The 16,781-nt window shown below is 44.3% G+C and overlaps 1 protein-coding gene across 5 annotated transcripts in view; it reads right to left on the reverse strand.

Annotated features, from left to right (window-relative positions):
- The window catches only part of LOC112566345 (adhesion G-protein coupled receptor G6-like), a 29,447-nt gene extending 15,098 nt beyond the window's left edge, over positions 1-14,349 (reverse strand). For all 5 annotated transcript variants that reach the window (XM_025242489.1, XM_025242492.1, XM_025242491.1 and 2 more), the window contains exons 1-14: positions 14,247-14,349; positions 6,009-6,540; positions 5,468-5,539; positions 5,031-5,102; positions 4,717-4,788; positions 4,068-4,148; positions 3,682-3,851; positions 3,429-3,535; positions 2,250-2,445; positions 1,742-1,860; positions 1,402-1,472; positions 1,049-1,227; positions 492-630; positions 17-126 (exon numbers count right to left, since the gene is read on the reverse strand). In XM_025242489.1, the coding sequence (XP_025098274.1) occupies positions 17-126; positions 492-630; positions 1,049-1,227; positions 1,402-1,472; positions 1,742-1,860; positions 2,250-2,445; positions 3,429-3,535; positions 3,682-3,851; positions 4,068-4,148; positions 4,717-4,788; positions 5,031-5,102; positions 5,468-5,539; positions 6,009-6,268 (1,648 nt within the window). In that variant the 5' untranslated portion in view covers positions 6,269-6,540; positions 14,247-14,349. The remainder of the gene's footprint in view (positions 1-16; positions 127-491; positions 631-1,048; positions 1,228-1,401; positions 1,473-1,741; positions 1,861-2,249; positions 2,446-3,428; positions 3,536-3,681; positions 3,852-4,067; positions 4,149-4,716; positions 4,789-5,030; positions 5,103-5,467; positions 5,540-6,008; positions 6,541-14,246) is intronic.
- Between the last annotated feature and the right edge of the window lie 2,432 nt (positions 14,350-16,781).

The raw sequence follows: 16,781 nt of genomic DNA on the forward strand, positions 1-16,781 counted from the left end.
TCCTTGACAAACTCACCTGAGTTGATCTTCACATTCTCCAGTTTTCTCAGTTCTCCTGGCCTGATCATCCTACAGTTCTGAAGCTGGAGCTCACCCCATCTGGCAATGCCGTAGTTTCCCATCACACTGTAGACAGAGGTAAAAACTGTTATTTTTAAATGTGTTTACAGCTTTGACACTAAGGATGTCATTATCCACATTCTTCATAGTCGAACCACCATCAGTGATCGGCAGTACAAACTAAAATCGTGAGGGAATGTTACTTGTGCTAAAATATTATTGTTAACAAGTTCTGTGGGCATCTCGCGCTGTCTCGTGTTAATTTATGTTAATTTGTTAGTTGGGACGCAATCTGTTGTTAATTAAGTCGTGTATCTGTCTATAAAATGTAAGGATGCCAAAGAGGCGGATTAAAAACTGACAAAAGTAAATAAACGATTCTTAACCATCCATAAACTGTGGAAGAGAACCGAACAAAGAACAAGTCCTACCATCTCCGTGTAGCGAAGCTGTTTGCGGAAGAATCTTCATCCGGGGAATTGCAGGGGAGGCGGACGGTGACGTCCTGGTCTGTCTCTGGCCACAGCAACTCGTGACCCAAAAACGAGTTGATTTCCGCCGGACACAGAACTGGAGAAAGATCATCAGGTTTTTACTGGTCATCATTACAGTGTCGGTTAGTGAGGCAACAACATGAAAGCCTGAGGTTCACACATTTTTTTTATTTGGGGGGTGGGGAGGGAGAGATTGCAAAAAAGATAGAGGAAAATGTAAAAGAGTGTTATATCCCCGTCTTACCCCAAGATGCGAACTGTAAACTTTAATAACTGTCGTCAGGAAAAAACCCTCGCTAACTTGTCAGATAACCTTTGATCTCCACTTCTCGTTCTAACAAGTCAAAATAAATCACATACACCCACACAGTTATCCCCCAAAATCGAAAGAAACAAAACTTAGATTTAAAAGTCGCCACCCAGATATAGAGATCACATCCACCCCGAAGAGTCGAGAGTGACAGTGGCGGGTGCCTTGCCCGACGGGTACCCACCCGAAGAATTGAGCTCCGAACCCACGTAAATGCGGGACAGACTCTGGTTTTTCAAGAAGCCCGTGACGTCACTGGCCTGAACCTTCCTGAAGACGGCAGTTAAAACGGTGCTGGAGTTGACGTCACTCACGAACGTCTGACGCAACAGGAAATCAACCCGCAGCTTTGACGACTCGTTACTAGGCAACAAAATGCAATGACGTCATTGTCAGCAGCACATGGAGACCGCCCAGACAGCCAGCACAAAAATATATTCTGTAATTAATTAGCTGTGTATCATGTAATTAACTGGACCTCAAATTAACAGTTTCGTTCTGCAGGTGGCTGTGAACACGTGACAGTCTGATGTGTACCTGAACGACAGGAAGTCAACCTCGGTGTTTATCACGGGGATTCCTGGGAGGTTTTCCAGCAGTTTACTGACCTGCAAAAAATGAAGTATTTAAGTAGAATTTGCATAAGTGTTTACAAACAATAAAATGCATTTCTATAAGTGTTTACAAACAGTAAAGAATCAATTGGAAGTATGGAGGAAGCAAAGGGTTAACTGTACCGAGGGTACATCAGCGTTCTAACATAACTCTCGTACTCCACTAACTAAAGATGGAAACAAACAAACAAAAAAAACAAACAAAAAAAAAAAAAAACAAACAAAAAAACAAAAAAAAAAAAAATGAAAAAAATGGAGCTGACCTGCTCTGTCCAGAAAGCCTTCTCGATATTCCTCTGTGTGGAGAAGGACTCCATCATGTATCGCTGGAAGGGTTTGCTCAGCAACAGGGTGAGGAAGGACACGAGAGACCGAGTCCGGCCTACAACACAATCACAAGGTTGATCAGGGTTACAGGGTTACTTGCGACCTTTGACCCGTCCTTTCCCAGGACTTTCTGAAAGCGCACATCACTAGCATCCAGAGACACGACAGTGGACTGAACTCAAGAATCCCTCCACTCGTTCATGAACTCAAGCAAACAAGACTTTCATTGTCAAACAGATATCAGGGGTTGGGAGGAAAGTCAAACGAACCTGTGTGATAAAGTCAACGTCCCTCTGCTTCCTGTAACCTTTACATTTCCATAACGGTCAGCTGCCTCTCTACCTCTCTTCCATAATGCAAGTCTCTTCAATTTGATTATTAACCCTTCTTACTCTTCTGGGGGAGAAAACAAGGAAGCGTCACGTGTCTTCGGACCCCGCTCACCTGCCTGGTCGTCATGGTTACAGAGGTCGCCGGAACAGCAGAAGACACACTTCATGTAGCCTCGACCTTGTGACCCGGATGTGCTACACCAGCGACTGTTGTTGCGCTCGGCCTTCAAGCAGTCCCGCATGTTGGTGCAGCCCTTCTGTATGCTCAGAGACCCGTTGCTATAGGTAACGCTGCTGAAACACCAGGGCTGAAATCACACAGCAAAACATGGAGCTGGCGTGCAAGAATATTTCGAGCAACAGAAGTACAAAAATATATAAAAAATAAAGAGCATCCCACCGACTATTGACTATGACGGTAAGTGGTTCACTGTGTCTAAAAAGTGGTACAACCGTTTCCTTGCCCCGTCTTTACCTTCCCTAAGAAATCAAGTCGTCAGTCCTGTGGGTCAGCTGCTGTCAAGAGACGGAGGGACAAATTTTCCAGCGAAAGTCTACATCAGGTCTGGAACCAGCAAACTTGAGCTGAGTGCACTGACCATCAGGCTACTGGAACGCCCCAGTAGAAATGAAGGTCAAGGTAATTAGCCAACGTGACCTAGTTTATCCTGTTTAGCTAGTTATTAACCTCCACCTAGAAACTGTCATACTAATCAGCAAACTGTCTAGCTGATCGTGTTCACCTAGTCACCAACCTTTCCACTGGAAATGAAGGTCAGAGCAATTAGCAAAAAGTGTCAAAGTTCATCGCTTGGCATTGACCCCGTCACTAGATATGAAGGTCACACTAATTAGCAACAAGTGTCATATAATTTATCATTTGTATCTACTTACTTCCTCAGTTTCAACTAACCTTTCATATGCCTTTAAAAACACCACGTAATCTTCAGCGCAGGTAGAGTATGTAAATTATTTTATAGCTGATGGCCTTTAATTCATGCACGTGGACACGATCTTATCTATGCGCGCGCATGTGAGATGCTGGAGGTACTTCCCAAGGGATATGATAATGTTGTTATACAATCGTTCTAAACACGCCCTTCTACGAAAATCCGTTAACACAGTGAATGAGTTTGAATGTCATCTGCGTCTTTCTTTTCAAGAGAATACATTTTTTGTGTCGTTTTTTTTTTCTAATTTCGATAAAATTTTTTGTTTAGAAAGTCGGACAATAACGACATGGTGGTTGCTGTTCACAGTTAATAACTCGGCGAAAGCTCACTTTACTTACCTCACGAGCATCGCACGAGCTTAGCGTGACGTCACAGGAGGAATGCGTGGAGGCAGCGGAGCATGTCGAGCATCTGCCTCTTGATTCTGACACTGACAGTTCCGAGCCTGGATAAGTAAAGGAAGCATAAAAAAATCTGTGGTCCCTAGAAACAAGTTCATCAAATTGTCAAGAGTGACAACAGCTTACCTAGGGTCAGGTGAGAGCAAAGATGGTTTGTACAGGTGTGTTCCGCTGTAAACATTCCACTTACCGACACAGTTGGGGAAATCGGAATCAGTCATATCTTTGAGGTCCTTTTTTCTGTTGCTACATTGTAGATTAACAAGACTAACGCTGGAAACATCTTTCGGAATATTCGCGATCCACTTTTTTAATGCCCGGATGTTGCAGTTGCAGGCGATGTCATTACCCTCCAGGTCTCTGAAGAAACAAAACAAATTTATTTCACATTTTCACACAAACGTACATGATGAACATTGTGGAGGAAACAACTTGTGGGAAAATAACAAACACAGTATGTCAGCAGTGATATCATCTTATGCCGAAAGTTCCGCATGAAGATAATAAATCACAATTACACACAAACTACACACCCACCCCACAAAGAAATAGTTGAAAGATGATGCGGGTACTTACACAGTGACTGGGTATTGAGAGGCTGGTAAGGTCAGGAAAGCCTTCTTCTCGATGATACGTATCTGATTGTTTGAAACATTTCTGCAGCAGAGAATCCAGACAATAGTTTCCCTTACAGAACACAGGCACGAGGGAGTGTGTTTGTGTGTTTGTGTGTATGTATTATGTAAGTGTTAGAACGCATACACACCTTCATTTAGAATGTTTATGTATTTTGATCCATGCAAGTGTAATTTTGTCACAATTTTACTTCAAATAATTTAAAACCATTTGTAAAAGAAAAAAAAGCTCAAAGAAAGCTTTAACGATGGTTGCAGTTGGTGTCACACCTGGACACAGCTCCATAACTCTAATGGATGTTGATACGGGTGTACGGACACCCTTAGTCATTCACATGCACCCAAACCTGCCTCTACTCCTCCTCCATTCACACAGTGTGTGTGTGTTTGTGTGTGTGATGTAACATATAAATTGTGGGTATTTCTATTCACCTCGCTCACTCAGTCTATTGGTGGGTCAGTATAATATCCCAGTGTTTAATATCTGTGAACCTAGACCTCAGGGTCATGTCTACGCTCGTTATTTAAAGACCTCCCGGGAGTAACCAAGTCAGGGTCACGAGGCCAGTGAATGTCACGCGCGCACTTACATCAGTTTAATGGACGGCAAGTGCTGGAACCACGCGCTCAGAATGTGAACAAGTTGGTTGCCTGAGAGGTCTCTGAAATAGAGAAAAGCATGAATGAGAAAGACAGAAAGGTTCAAACTTTGTTTTTCAACACACATTTCTGCACTTTTGTCTTTTTGGATGTGTTGTAGAGGTTACAGTATGTTCTAGAATGTCCACATGGTACAGATTTGAATACACTGACATCAGTGCACAGACATTCAAATGTCGAGAGAGAGACAGAGAGAGAGATGACAACCGTTGCACACGTGACAAGTGTGGCAGCCAGTACTTACATCTCCTGCAGGCTGTACAAGTTCTCAAACACACCTCTGTCGATGCTTGAAATTTTGTTTCGCCGCAGACGTCTGACATGGAGGAGACAAAAGTCAGTGTCCGTTAAAACTTTTGCTGACACATTATGTATAAATACTATATTTATATATTAGTGTATTTGTATTTAAATATGAGAAATTTTCAAACAAATTATGAATAAATAATGCCGATATACACATCAAAATAAATAACGTATTAATATATTTATTTATTGGGTTTGATTGGAGTCCTACAAACTGTCCGTCTGCATTCAGACCGCAGCTAGTGCTGTAGCCAAGAAGCGGAGGTAAGGCTACCTCGGAGGTAATAGTCTTCAAAGAAACAAACAGGCAGGCATGATAAAGGTGAGTACATGATAAAGGTGGTGCTTGGTGTCATTGTAACAACAACAACTCACAATATCTGGAGACCTTCCAGGCCGGAGAAGTCGCCCTTTTTGACGGTGGTGATGTGGTTGTAGCTGAGGTCCCTGGAATAAACAGTAAACACAAGGTAAGTGGTCTTGTCGAGTGGACTGATTTAATTAATGTCTGCTTGAAGCCGATAGTTCGATGTTTAGAAGTAGCAGGCAAATAAGTTTGTAAGTGGGTTTAGCTGACAGCTGGGGTTGACTAGCGGCGGGGTTCGCATCTCGCCCCGGCTGTGACCGCGCAGCTCGGAAGCACTCGAGTGGTGAAATGCCTGTAATCTACTGTAATATACTGTAATATACAGCATCATACAGTCCACTTCACCCACAACATCCAGCTTTTCAAATATGAAGTGCCACTTGCTCGTCAAGGTAGCTGTATCAGTCTGTGTTCAATACCAAACATTAATGGACTTGTGAAAATACTGTGAAGACTCTCTCTCTCTCACTCATTCTTTCGTTCGCACATTTTCTCGCTTCTTCCGTCTCTCGGCTCAAACAAAGAGTAAGAAATGCACATAGTACTCACAGATGCGTGAGTGTGGCTGGAAGACCAGTCGGTATCCTCGTCAGGTTTTTCTCCACACACTCAAAATGTATTTGTCCGTACAGAGGACAGCGACACACCTCCGCCCTGTCCTGGTCCGCCACACACACGATGTCGCATCCAGCGAACCCCGAGAACTGCAGACAGCACCACACGATGGCCAACAACATTTTGACACTCCAGAACATTCTACAGTCTCGCCTTGCAGACCGACATCTCGCCAACTCCGTCGCCATTGTCATCACTGCCGCAGCGTGACAAGCAGGACTCTGGATGGAGGCTGACCTCAGCACGTGGCCTGGCACCGGCAGCGTGTGTGAACTTCTTACGTCATGACTGTAACAACAACCTTCAGTGGAGACAATTGCACACACCAACGGTCGGAATTCCCTGCTCGCAGGCCTCTGCGATTACGTCACACAAGTGAACGACCAATCAGCAGTCACGCCGTGAAGTGTCGGACCAATCAGAAGTCGGATCGGCAAAGCAAGGGCTTGTCGCTACGCCAAACGGTCTGCAATTACAAAACACAGAATATCACAATCCACGATGGCGTGAAAGGAAAACAATCATCCCATAATTATCTTAATTAGCGCATGTTTAATATCTCGTAATTGACAGAAATTTATAGCCTTCACTTGGCGAGGGTAAGAAACAACTCGTTGAGTCGACATTCCACAGACTGAACACTACTTGCCGCAGTGTCACTGGGAAATTAGCAGCAGTCTGTGTATTTGTGTACTTGTACAGTCTGTGTACTATGTACTTGTACAGTCTGTGTATTTGTGTACTTGTACAGTCTGTGTACTATGTACTTGTACAGCCTGTGTACTGATGTACTTGTACAGTCTGTGTACCTGTGTACTTGTACAGTCAGTGTACTGGTGTACTTATACAGTCTGTGTACTTGTACAGTCTGTGTATTTGTGTACTTGTACAGTCAGTGTACTGTGTACTTGTACAGTCATTGCAGTGACAGTGGAGTTCCGTCCTTCTGGTCCACTCAGTCTTTCGAGGCCGGGTCACAACCTCTGACCGACATATATTTGCCAACATCTTAGGTTCGTTAGACGAGAGTGCATATTGTTTATGCGATTACTTTAAATACTTACACGAGAAATCTCTTGTAAGGGACAGGAAGGGGAGATAAGTAAGTCGTCTAAATTATTTAAAGTTAGTTAAGTTTAGTTGCTTTCAATGGAAGGACATTTTATTTCCAAAAAAAAAAAACAACCCCCACACAGAATTACGTGAATTGCGAAAACGTATCTGTAAGTAAGGTACATTTATTACAGCAGTTGTAGGGCAAACAAACGATGAGTAATTCCACGAACATATCTCTCTAGCCGACCTCTGACTCAGGACACGACTCAGCAATGTGACCCACGTGACGTGCATGGTGAGAGTTCAGTCATGTCTGTCGTTGTGCAGACGCTAACTGGCCTGAAGCACAACCCCAACCCTGTTTGATCAAATTATAACTGTAAACACTCAAATATTCTTTTAACTTAAAAAGGTTTTTTTTTGTTGTTATTGTACGTTTCTGATCGAAAACCAAAAATCTGCATTTGAAGCTCATCAGACAGACTCGCTGCTACTCATGCTCACAACGCAAAACGGAAGTATCCGTTAAGCACGTGACCTGCTTGGGACTTAACAGGCAAGGCAAGTAACCCTGGGCTTAAATGATGCAAAAAATGGCGAATTTAATTTTTGCGAGTAAACGACTGTTCTGAGGCCCGAAATTTTGAGCTAAAATAACTCAGAAAATCAGAATCTATCCTTTAAACCCAGCCGCCATTTCACTTGCCTTCTCTTTTAAGAGAATGACAGTGGATGACAGCTATCCACATAACCGTTCTTCACTCGTATTATTTCAGAGACTATCTCCACACCCATGGCAAATTTCGTCTGAGTAGTTTGCAGACAGGTAACTGCTAACCGGACATAGTACCGCATGTAAATACCCGCAAGGCTACCTCATAAATGCACATTCGTATAATGAACTTATTTACATACATAAAGGCAGATATCTGTACGTGCATACACTCATAAAATATACAAACACACTTATCAGACCTCGATAGAATAAAGGACAAGTAGAGCTGAACACATGTCATCAAGGGTTAGTTCAGAGGTGCACGTGCCCCCAGAACGCTGGCGCCGAGCAAACGTTTAGTCCCGGCATCCAGTCGGAAAATTATTCTCATAACAAAAGGACAAACACCAGATGAGAGAAAAGAAAGGAGAATGGGGCAACTGTCAACATTCTGATATTTATTGCCTTCATTTCTAATTCTTAAACTCGGGGTTGCCTCAGGACAGTCCTCCACACACTCAACACCATTGCAGATGACATAAAACCCACACACACACACTGACAAACTCAGGAGCACGCAGATAGTAGGAAGGAAGGGAGGGGTGAAGAAGGAAGAGGTGGGAGGGATGAGGACGAGCCAGGGACTATTTGCACTCGCCGCGTCTTGTTTGAGTGAAGATGCTACCTGCCTGCTCGACCTCCGGCATAATCGAGCACGTGCATGGCAATTCGCAAACACGAGGTGAGCAGACATCAGTCGACCTTCTGTCTCTTCCTGCTCCACAACCTTTTCTCCACCGATTCAAACTCATTTAACGATTCGTCGCACCTTCCACGCACAAGAGCGGCACATCCTTTACTATTTTTTAACCCCGGGTTTAGGTTACCTGTTCTTTTGATGTAGACGACGAGTGAAGGTGGACTGCTGTCTGTCTGCCGAGACCAACGATTAGCCGCGCGAAATTCTCCGCTGTTAGTCTCGGCGAGCCTAAACAATGAATGTGACTAAACCGGAAGCTTTGTACACACCAGCCTCGTTTTCGTAGTTAACTGAAGGAAAATTCGTATGCAAGCAGTCTATTAATGCGCTCGTGATGGTATTGTTCGCTGTTACCTCACAAGGGGACACAATCTTGTCCAGTCTTTGAAAGAAAGGCGGTTGAACTTTGCCGACTTGTGTAAGGCAGGACCATCGCATTCACATGAAAAGGAAAGCGTGGGCTGAGTGCAAGCCTGCATCTCCCAGTAAGATAAACAGTGATGAAAGGTGTTCGTGTCCAGCTTGTTGTATGCCAGGGAAGTCACTCCTCTTCCTCAACCCCTGCTACCCCTGCTACCCTCGCTACCCGGCGGTTGGTGGCCAACACGATGCCAGCGAAACTCGCACACAAAGAACAAACAATATTTCTCTAAAGGATTTTTTTCTTCCTAAACAATTTTTGAGCCATCACAAATCTTTTGATTTTTAAAGGTTATCCTTTTGAACCGGTATACTTTCTCTTTCATCTCTTTCTCGTCTGTCTCCAGTTTTTTTTGTTTTTTGTTTTTCGTCTATCTCTCTGTCTCGGATGTAGCTCCGAAGTTTGAATGGCTGCCACGAACTGAACAATGTAGTTCTGTTGAGTTTCGCTGTTACAAGACCTTGTGGTCGGCTGTTTACAATCGTGAAACTGTCAGTCGAGTAGAACTGGACCAAAAACAAAAATAAATAAATAAAGGTAAAGGATCCCATAGCCTTTCAACTGTAGAGGCAATGAAAGTGGATAGTGCATTCCAGACAATTTTCTCCCTCCGATGTTTTCCCCTCCCATCATAAGCCATGTACCTATTCCTGCCTGGTGGACAAGGACAGTTTACCAGACTCAGGTTCAAACATGTCTCGAACCTTCTGTCCACTGTTCAGTGCATTAACTCACAGACGAGGTAACCTCCCGTGACTGGGAGGGACTTGAAACCAGAATTATAAAACCAGGTGTAATCAAATAAAGTATGTGAGCTTTTTTGTTGCGCCTTCCAGATATTTTCAATGGCTTTTTCTTTGAAGTGTTATTAACGGTAAAATCATAAATAAATTGTTATAAAAATAAGAAAACAATTATCCCGAATAGAAACGCCAGTATATATATATGTCTAAACTGCACATACACAGGCTGCCAACACAGTTATTGTTTCAATCAAACTTGCTATCGGCGATTATCAACGTACTTAGTAATCTTTGGAATTTTTATTTGTTTGTTTTTCTGCAGTTTGTGTGTGTGTGTCGATGAGCTGTGTGCACACACGTCTGACGGCAACGACAACAAACGGTGAACAACAGGATTACACCAGGTGTGGCCAGCAACTCCCTCTCGCCACAAGCACGTAGGACTGTTTAAAACTCACAGCTCACCTGTCTGCTCAGTTCAGGGGGCGCTGAAGTTAGTGTGTCATATTAAAAAACAATTTAAATGCCAGGTGTAAATGACAATTACTAGCGCCACAAACACCTTGATAAATGACAGTTACAACTCTGCACGTGAAACCAGAAGCCTGGAATCAAACAGGATTATCTGGGTGTAAAATTTGCATTTAAAAACATCATAAGAAAAATATGATAATAAAGGATATACATTGAAACCTGCACGGAAAGGCAATGCACAGTCGAACGGAGAAAAGGATACATCACGTGACTGTATAGATACACCATTTACATTTTAAAAAATACTTGCCTTGAAGTCTTCATTGTATTGCCACCAGGGTAAAGTTGATTTTAAGCAATAAATTTTTAAGAGAAGAGTTATGACTAGGCTTCAGCCTGACAATCACCGTATTTGACATTTTTTTCTTGTAAACACCATCGATAAGACTGTCACATGTGACACGGTGACACCTTGAAGACGACTCGTCCTTCCATCGGAGAAGGACAATCCAGAGACATCCATCGACTCACAGCCGCCACACGGGACTGTCGTCTGCTCACAACAGTACAGGTGAGGCCTTCAGGGAAGGTTTGAGTGTTGTAGTTTCTGGACCCTGACTCGTCACCCACAGCTGAGTCCATTGTGGTGATGGAGGATGCCAGGACAGTTCGGACAAACACAATTGTTGGTGGGCGATGCTTGGTTTTGTTTAATTCCATGTCAGCAGCAAAGGATGCATGATGGCGAGGTTGGCAGGTGAACGACTTGAGGACATTGTTATCACACACCGAGCTGTTATCACCACACTCTGTCTGTCTACACTGGCTTGTTTGATGAGTGGATAGACAGACAGTTGCATACAACGTCTACACACAGGTAGACAGAGTAAAGGCCCCACAAGGCACAGATTAACATCTTTGAACAAAATCCTGGCGAGGAATGAAGTTTAATCCTGTGTCAGAGAAGGGAAACAACACTCTGCAAGCTGCTTCTGGAAACACCTTCGTTAACAACCGGAACAAGAAGTGTCGACTACAGTGTAAATTGCTGTCAACGTTGTGCAAATGGGAGAACACAGAGGAAGGAAAAAATAAATAGTAAAAAAATATAGAAAGAAATAGAAGGTCTGATAAAAAAAAAAATTCAGAGGCAAACAGTGAGCAGACAAAAATCAGACTGACAGAAAATAAATAAATAATAGACAAAACAAAAAGCCTGCAGACAAGTTGCAAATGGTAGACAAATGTAGACACGCACATTCTGCATCACTCATGTCAGTACCGTCTGATTGAATTCGTTCTTCCTACCTTCAGGGAGAACACCACTCCAAACACACAAACCTTTCTGAACCCTATCCCAGTCAATAAACAAATAATTAATAATATCGCTTACTGCTCCAAGCATCCAATTAACTAATTAAACCAGTAGACACGCACACACTCGCTGGTGGCGCTGCTGCCCTCGCCAGGCGTCCAGAATGTCGTCCCCTTGGCGATGACGTCATCGCATATTTGCCCTTTATTGTAACACGTGTACAAACATCCGGGACATCTCCGACTGCTGTATGGACTTAGCATGGGGATGGTAGTAATGGTAGGTGGCAGTAATACCCACTGCATGGGAAAACTTTGATGTCTATAGCACCATGGCGAGACTTCTGTCTATAGCGCCATGGGACTATACTGTCTATTGCTCCATCAAAACACTCTGTCTATTATATTATGGGAGAAGTGTATTGTCTATTATGCTTATGATGGTCTCGCTTAGACATTTTTCGCGTGTAGCTGTCGGTTACAGATCGGAGCATGTCCTGACATCGCGAGTGAAGCCCCATAGACGTGGCCGCCATGTTGGCAGGCGCCGTTCCGTAGGCATGCGCAGTGAGGACTCTAGCGCCTCCAACTCTCCCCATCTCTTGCTAAGGATGTGGGCTGCGGAGGAAGGCTTTGTTTATTCTTTCTTTGTTCACTCATCCTACATGAAACCTGAGTGAATCGCACTGTCGTCTGCACACAAGTAAGATGAGATGCACGTCCTGTCCTTTCATGACATGAATGGTCTCAGACATTAACTGGCAGACCCACTTCCTGCAACCTCGTGTTTCCTTTATTAGTCTAATATAGACTGAAGTTTACATGAATATAGTCTGAGGTGCACAGCTTGCAATATGGTGGTCACAACCCAAGTCAACCACTCGCCAGACACAGTCCACTGACGATGTTGATGTCAATACCTACAATCTCATTTCCACCATCAACTTTAACAACTTATTATAGAAACATCACCGTGACATCAATTCCCCCCTGAGTCAAACTGTCAAGATATAAGATATGTATCGAGAAGTGGTTTAAGTGGGGAGTCTTGGGTTCAATTTCCTGATATTTTTATACCTCTCGTGTGTTTTGCCTTCTACGTCTCGAGCTCACCCACACCCACTCACCCTCCCTCACGTGTAATTCTCTTTCTTCCGTTTGAAAGCTTCCCAAACTTCATCACTCTTACAAAAGCTAATCATCTCCTCTTCCAATGCTCTCCGTTTTCCTCCTCTCTTTACTTCTTCGATTCCTCTTTCTTCTTACAAATTTCCTCTGTCTTTCGCACATGTGTTATTCACTTTTTTTCAGAAAATGTGAGATGAGTTTGACCGAGTACATAATGGAAGATGATTTTTTCAAAACAGAGTAGACATACAAACGATCATAAACTAGAAAGAGAAAAAGAAAGGAGATGAAAGGAAAATAGGAGAAAGAGAGCAGGTTCTCAAGAAGTTCTAAACAATGGGATATTTACTTGACAGAGGAGAAGCTGAATGTAGATAAGAGGAGTGAGCCCCGCCCTCCGTCTACTCAAATCGTGTTTTGTCATCTCATTATTTCTTCTTCACACCCAGGGTGTACGTGTATCATATGTTGTTTATACTCGAGTAGCTACTCATGTGTCAGATGTTGATATGTTACAGGAGGTTGTCATAGATACCTTGTTATTGGAAACCATGTTTCAGGAAGACTGGAAACCGCTTACATGGAGGCTCTGTGTGTGTGTGTGAGAGATATACACGTGTTATGCACAATTACGTGAATCAGTCAGTGCACACGTGTAGAAAATCAGGGTAGGGCTGCAGTGGAGGAGGGGAATAACCCAGCGAGCGCAAGGGAGAGCATCCGGCATACCCCACCACCCGAAATAGCGGGACGGCCACACGATCACACACATACCGACAAACCGCATCAGGTGGCCGTCCGGCGATTACCTAGCGGCTGGCGGGTGGGAGAAGTATTAAAATATTGCTGCCCACACAAAACCCACCCCAGGCGGGATTTAAAATTTAAACACAAACTTTGCGCTGTTGAGAACGACAAGGCTTCGTATATATATATACATTAAATACACATCCTGCACCGAGACACATCTGAACTCGTAAAGTGAGAAACAAGAAAGAAAAGTCAAAAGAAGGAACAGGAAAGAATAATAATAATCATCTAAATAGTCATCATCACTAATATCACATGTGTTGAGACAACTACGCTTGATACACATCAGACATAGGTGTGCCCCCTCCCTCTCGTCCCCTACATATCGGGTAGACATGTGGTCCAGGTGAACCAGATAAAGTTGAAAGACTTATAAGGGTGTGACCGACACCAGGTCTGGGTGGATTATGGACAAAGACATTGTGAAGGGCGCGGATCAAACCCGCTGCAGAGATAACGAGAGCTGGGGAGGGGAACCTGAGTGTTGTGACTAAGTAACAACAGTTCTCGCTGGTCGGTAAGGAGGGGCTGAGACTGTTCAACTACAAGTAGTCAAAACAAAGTAGGGTAACTAGTCATAAAGGGGGCTAACTAGTCCCACAATGTCGTGGTCGTAACGGGTTACTAGAAGGAAGAATGGAGAAAGATGCGAGCAGTTTCATGTACGAAAGGCCATAACGAACATCCTGGCAACTCAGCTCTCGACCAGACAAAATCATTTCAGTAATCAGAAAGTAAGAAAGATACACACCGCGCCAGAAGACTTGCTTGAACCACGAACTTGTGTCACCGGACTGCTGGCAGACGATTTTCCAGTTAAGTACTAAAACGAGGCTGGTGTATACAAAGCTTCCGGGTCACATTCATTGTTCAGGCTCGCCGAGACTAACAGCGGAGAACTTCGCAAGAGGCTAAACGTTGGTCTCGGCAGACAGACAGCAGTCCACCTATACATGTCCGTGCTTGAACCGTTCGAACGTCGCCATGATGCCATCAGAATATCCCCCTCCCTTGTATCCCCCTCCCTTGTCCTCTTTCGTTCAAACTCGACACGGACATTTTGAGAAGCTGCAGCTGTAAATAGTGTGGTTAGATCGCTGCGATGCGATGCACTTGATGTTCTGGTGACCACTGGCGGAGGTGGCGGGGCTGAGGGGTGGGGTGAAGGCATTCAGGAAGTGTCTACTTCGCGCCAGCTTGACTACACCCTGCAGAGCCTCGTCCTCGTTACAGCCATCAACATGGCGCAGCTGACGTCAGACCCACGCCATCCCACCTACAAGTCGTTGAAGGCTGAGTGAAGGCCGTGACAGAGACTCCAAGTTCACTACATCTATGAGCTTTTTTTCATATTAACATAAATTTGTTTTAAGCGAACCATATAACATCACGGAATAGACAGGACATACGCTTACATCACGGAACAGACAGGTATGCGTCTCGTCGGCCACCCGCCACCTTGAGGATGATTTTGGAAAATTGTGACCTTCACTCCCAAGCCGGTACTCACTTCTAGTTTGATGTTGTCGGTTGATAAGTGAAGTGTTGTTAGACCGTAACGGCTCTTACACCAACTAAACTAAATTTCTCGATATGTATCTCGATTTCACCAAGGAATGTGTATCGATATGTAGCTCCACTTCCTACAATAAATAAACAAAATAAAAAATGTCCCCCACACAACCCAGTTGGCTCGAACACGATGCATCTCCTCTCCATCCGACGCCCTGTCGGTTTTTAGTTACGTATCTCTGTCCACGCTGAGACACAGTAATCCTCATCGTCACCATCATCCTCGCTGTCATCAGTTGTCACAAACATCGTCATCGCAGTCTCTTAAAAACCCTCAACAGTATAAACGATTTGCTCAGACATATGTCGTGACCCCCAAAGGTGAAGTCCTCTCGCTGCAAGCTCTCTTTTCCAGGTCAGGTGACAGTTTTTCTCTCTTTTTCTTTTTTTTTTTTTTTTTTTGGACGAAAGGACTGGTTGGTTGGTTGGTTAATTTAGCCCTGACGTCATTTCGCACTATGGGGGGAGAGGGAGGGGCGAGGTAACCAGGGTACCCGGATAAAAACCGCCCAACCCTGCGGACAGGTGTCACGTACAGAGTGTGTCCCGAGACGAGATGTGAACCCTGAGTTTCTCACCGCAGTGGTGACAAGCGAGTGTTTTAACCACTGCACTACCGGGCGCCGCCGCTCGTCGTAAAAGGAACGAACCCTCGCGCTTGTTATCGCCACGAGGCTCGCGAGGAACGCAAGGTCATGACGTCATAAATCGTGACGTCACGGGTATGCCAATCACCTTCGCAGACACTTTGCCTAAAAATAGCACTGATGGTCGGAAGGGGGAACTCTCCTCCCTCCCTAGGCTCTGGCAAGGGAAGGGTTCATGAAGCGACGAGAGGCGAACGACTTTTTGTGTCGAGGCGACTGGCAAGAAACGAACCGGACTACTTGTGATGACCGCTGACTGGCTGGCAAGACAGAACACAGCAGTCGGACTAGAGGGGGAGGGGAGTAGACACCACATTAAAAACAGTAATGAAGAGTCCGACTGCTGTCTTGGTGATGGTTTTCATTAATTGTAGGAGGGAAAGTGCTGCCACCTAACGGCTCCCCACCACAATGACACTAATGACGAGCACAGCGCGCCATAACTCTGTGGGTGGGTTGAGGCAGTTGTTCTGTTTAATGTCAGCCTTCATGTGGAGGGCTGTCCTCCATTTATAGTGCCAGCACGTGCGTGTGAACTTCAGTTTCTAACTTAACAAACATTATGTCGAGCACTTCTGGCTAATAAAATTAAAAATGAAACATTCTTTCCATTGCTCGGGTGAGCAGGTCAGTAGTTTTCATTTGACACACTTACGTGCGTTTTTATTGTCTCCTGATGAAGATTTTGGCACGACTGTGGTGTAAGCTGACTTGACCTGAGAATTTGTACCAGACTGTTGCAAAGTGTGTGATATCAATCTATACTGATATTCTGACTACAGTGTCTGAGGTCAGCCGAGTTCAAAGTTTAACGAGAGACACCGGTAGACAAAGCAGCTCCCTGCTCTGTACAGAAATCCCAGTTCCTGCCAACCGCTCCTTCATTTCTAAAAAGCTTCTTACAAATAAAAATATATCCACATTCCGTCGGCATAGTTCATCGCAGATTTTCCCCTCAAACAGCCGTTGCTGCCAAAATGGTGTCCGGTGACGTCACGATCCTTCCACCCTTTTAAGAACAAGAAACTGCACACACACATACACATGTACACACACTCGCGCGCGCG

This window comes from Pomacea canaliculata, linkage group LG6 (genome assembly GCF_003073045.1).
Source record: "Pomacea canaliculata isolate SZHN2017 linkage group LG6, ASM307304v1, whole genome shotgun sequence".
NCBI lineage: Eukaryota > Metazoa > Mollusca > Gastropoda > Architaenioglossa > Ampullariidae > Pomacea > Pomacea canaliculata.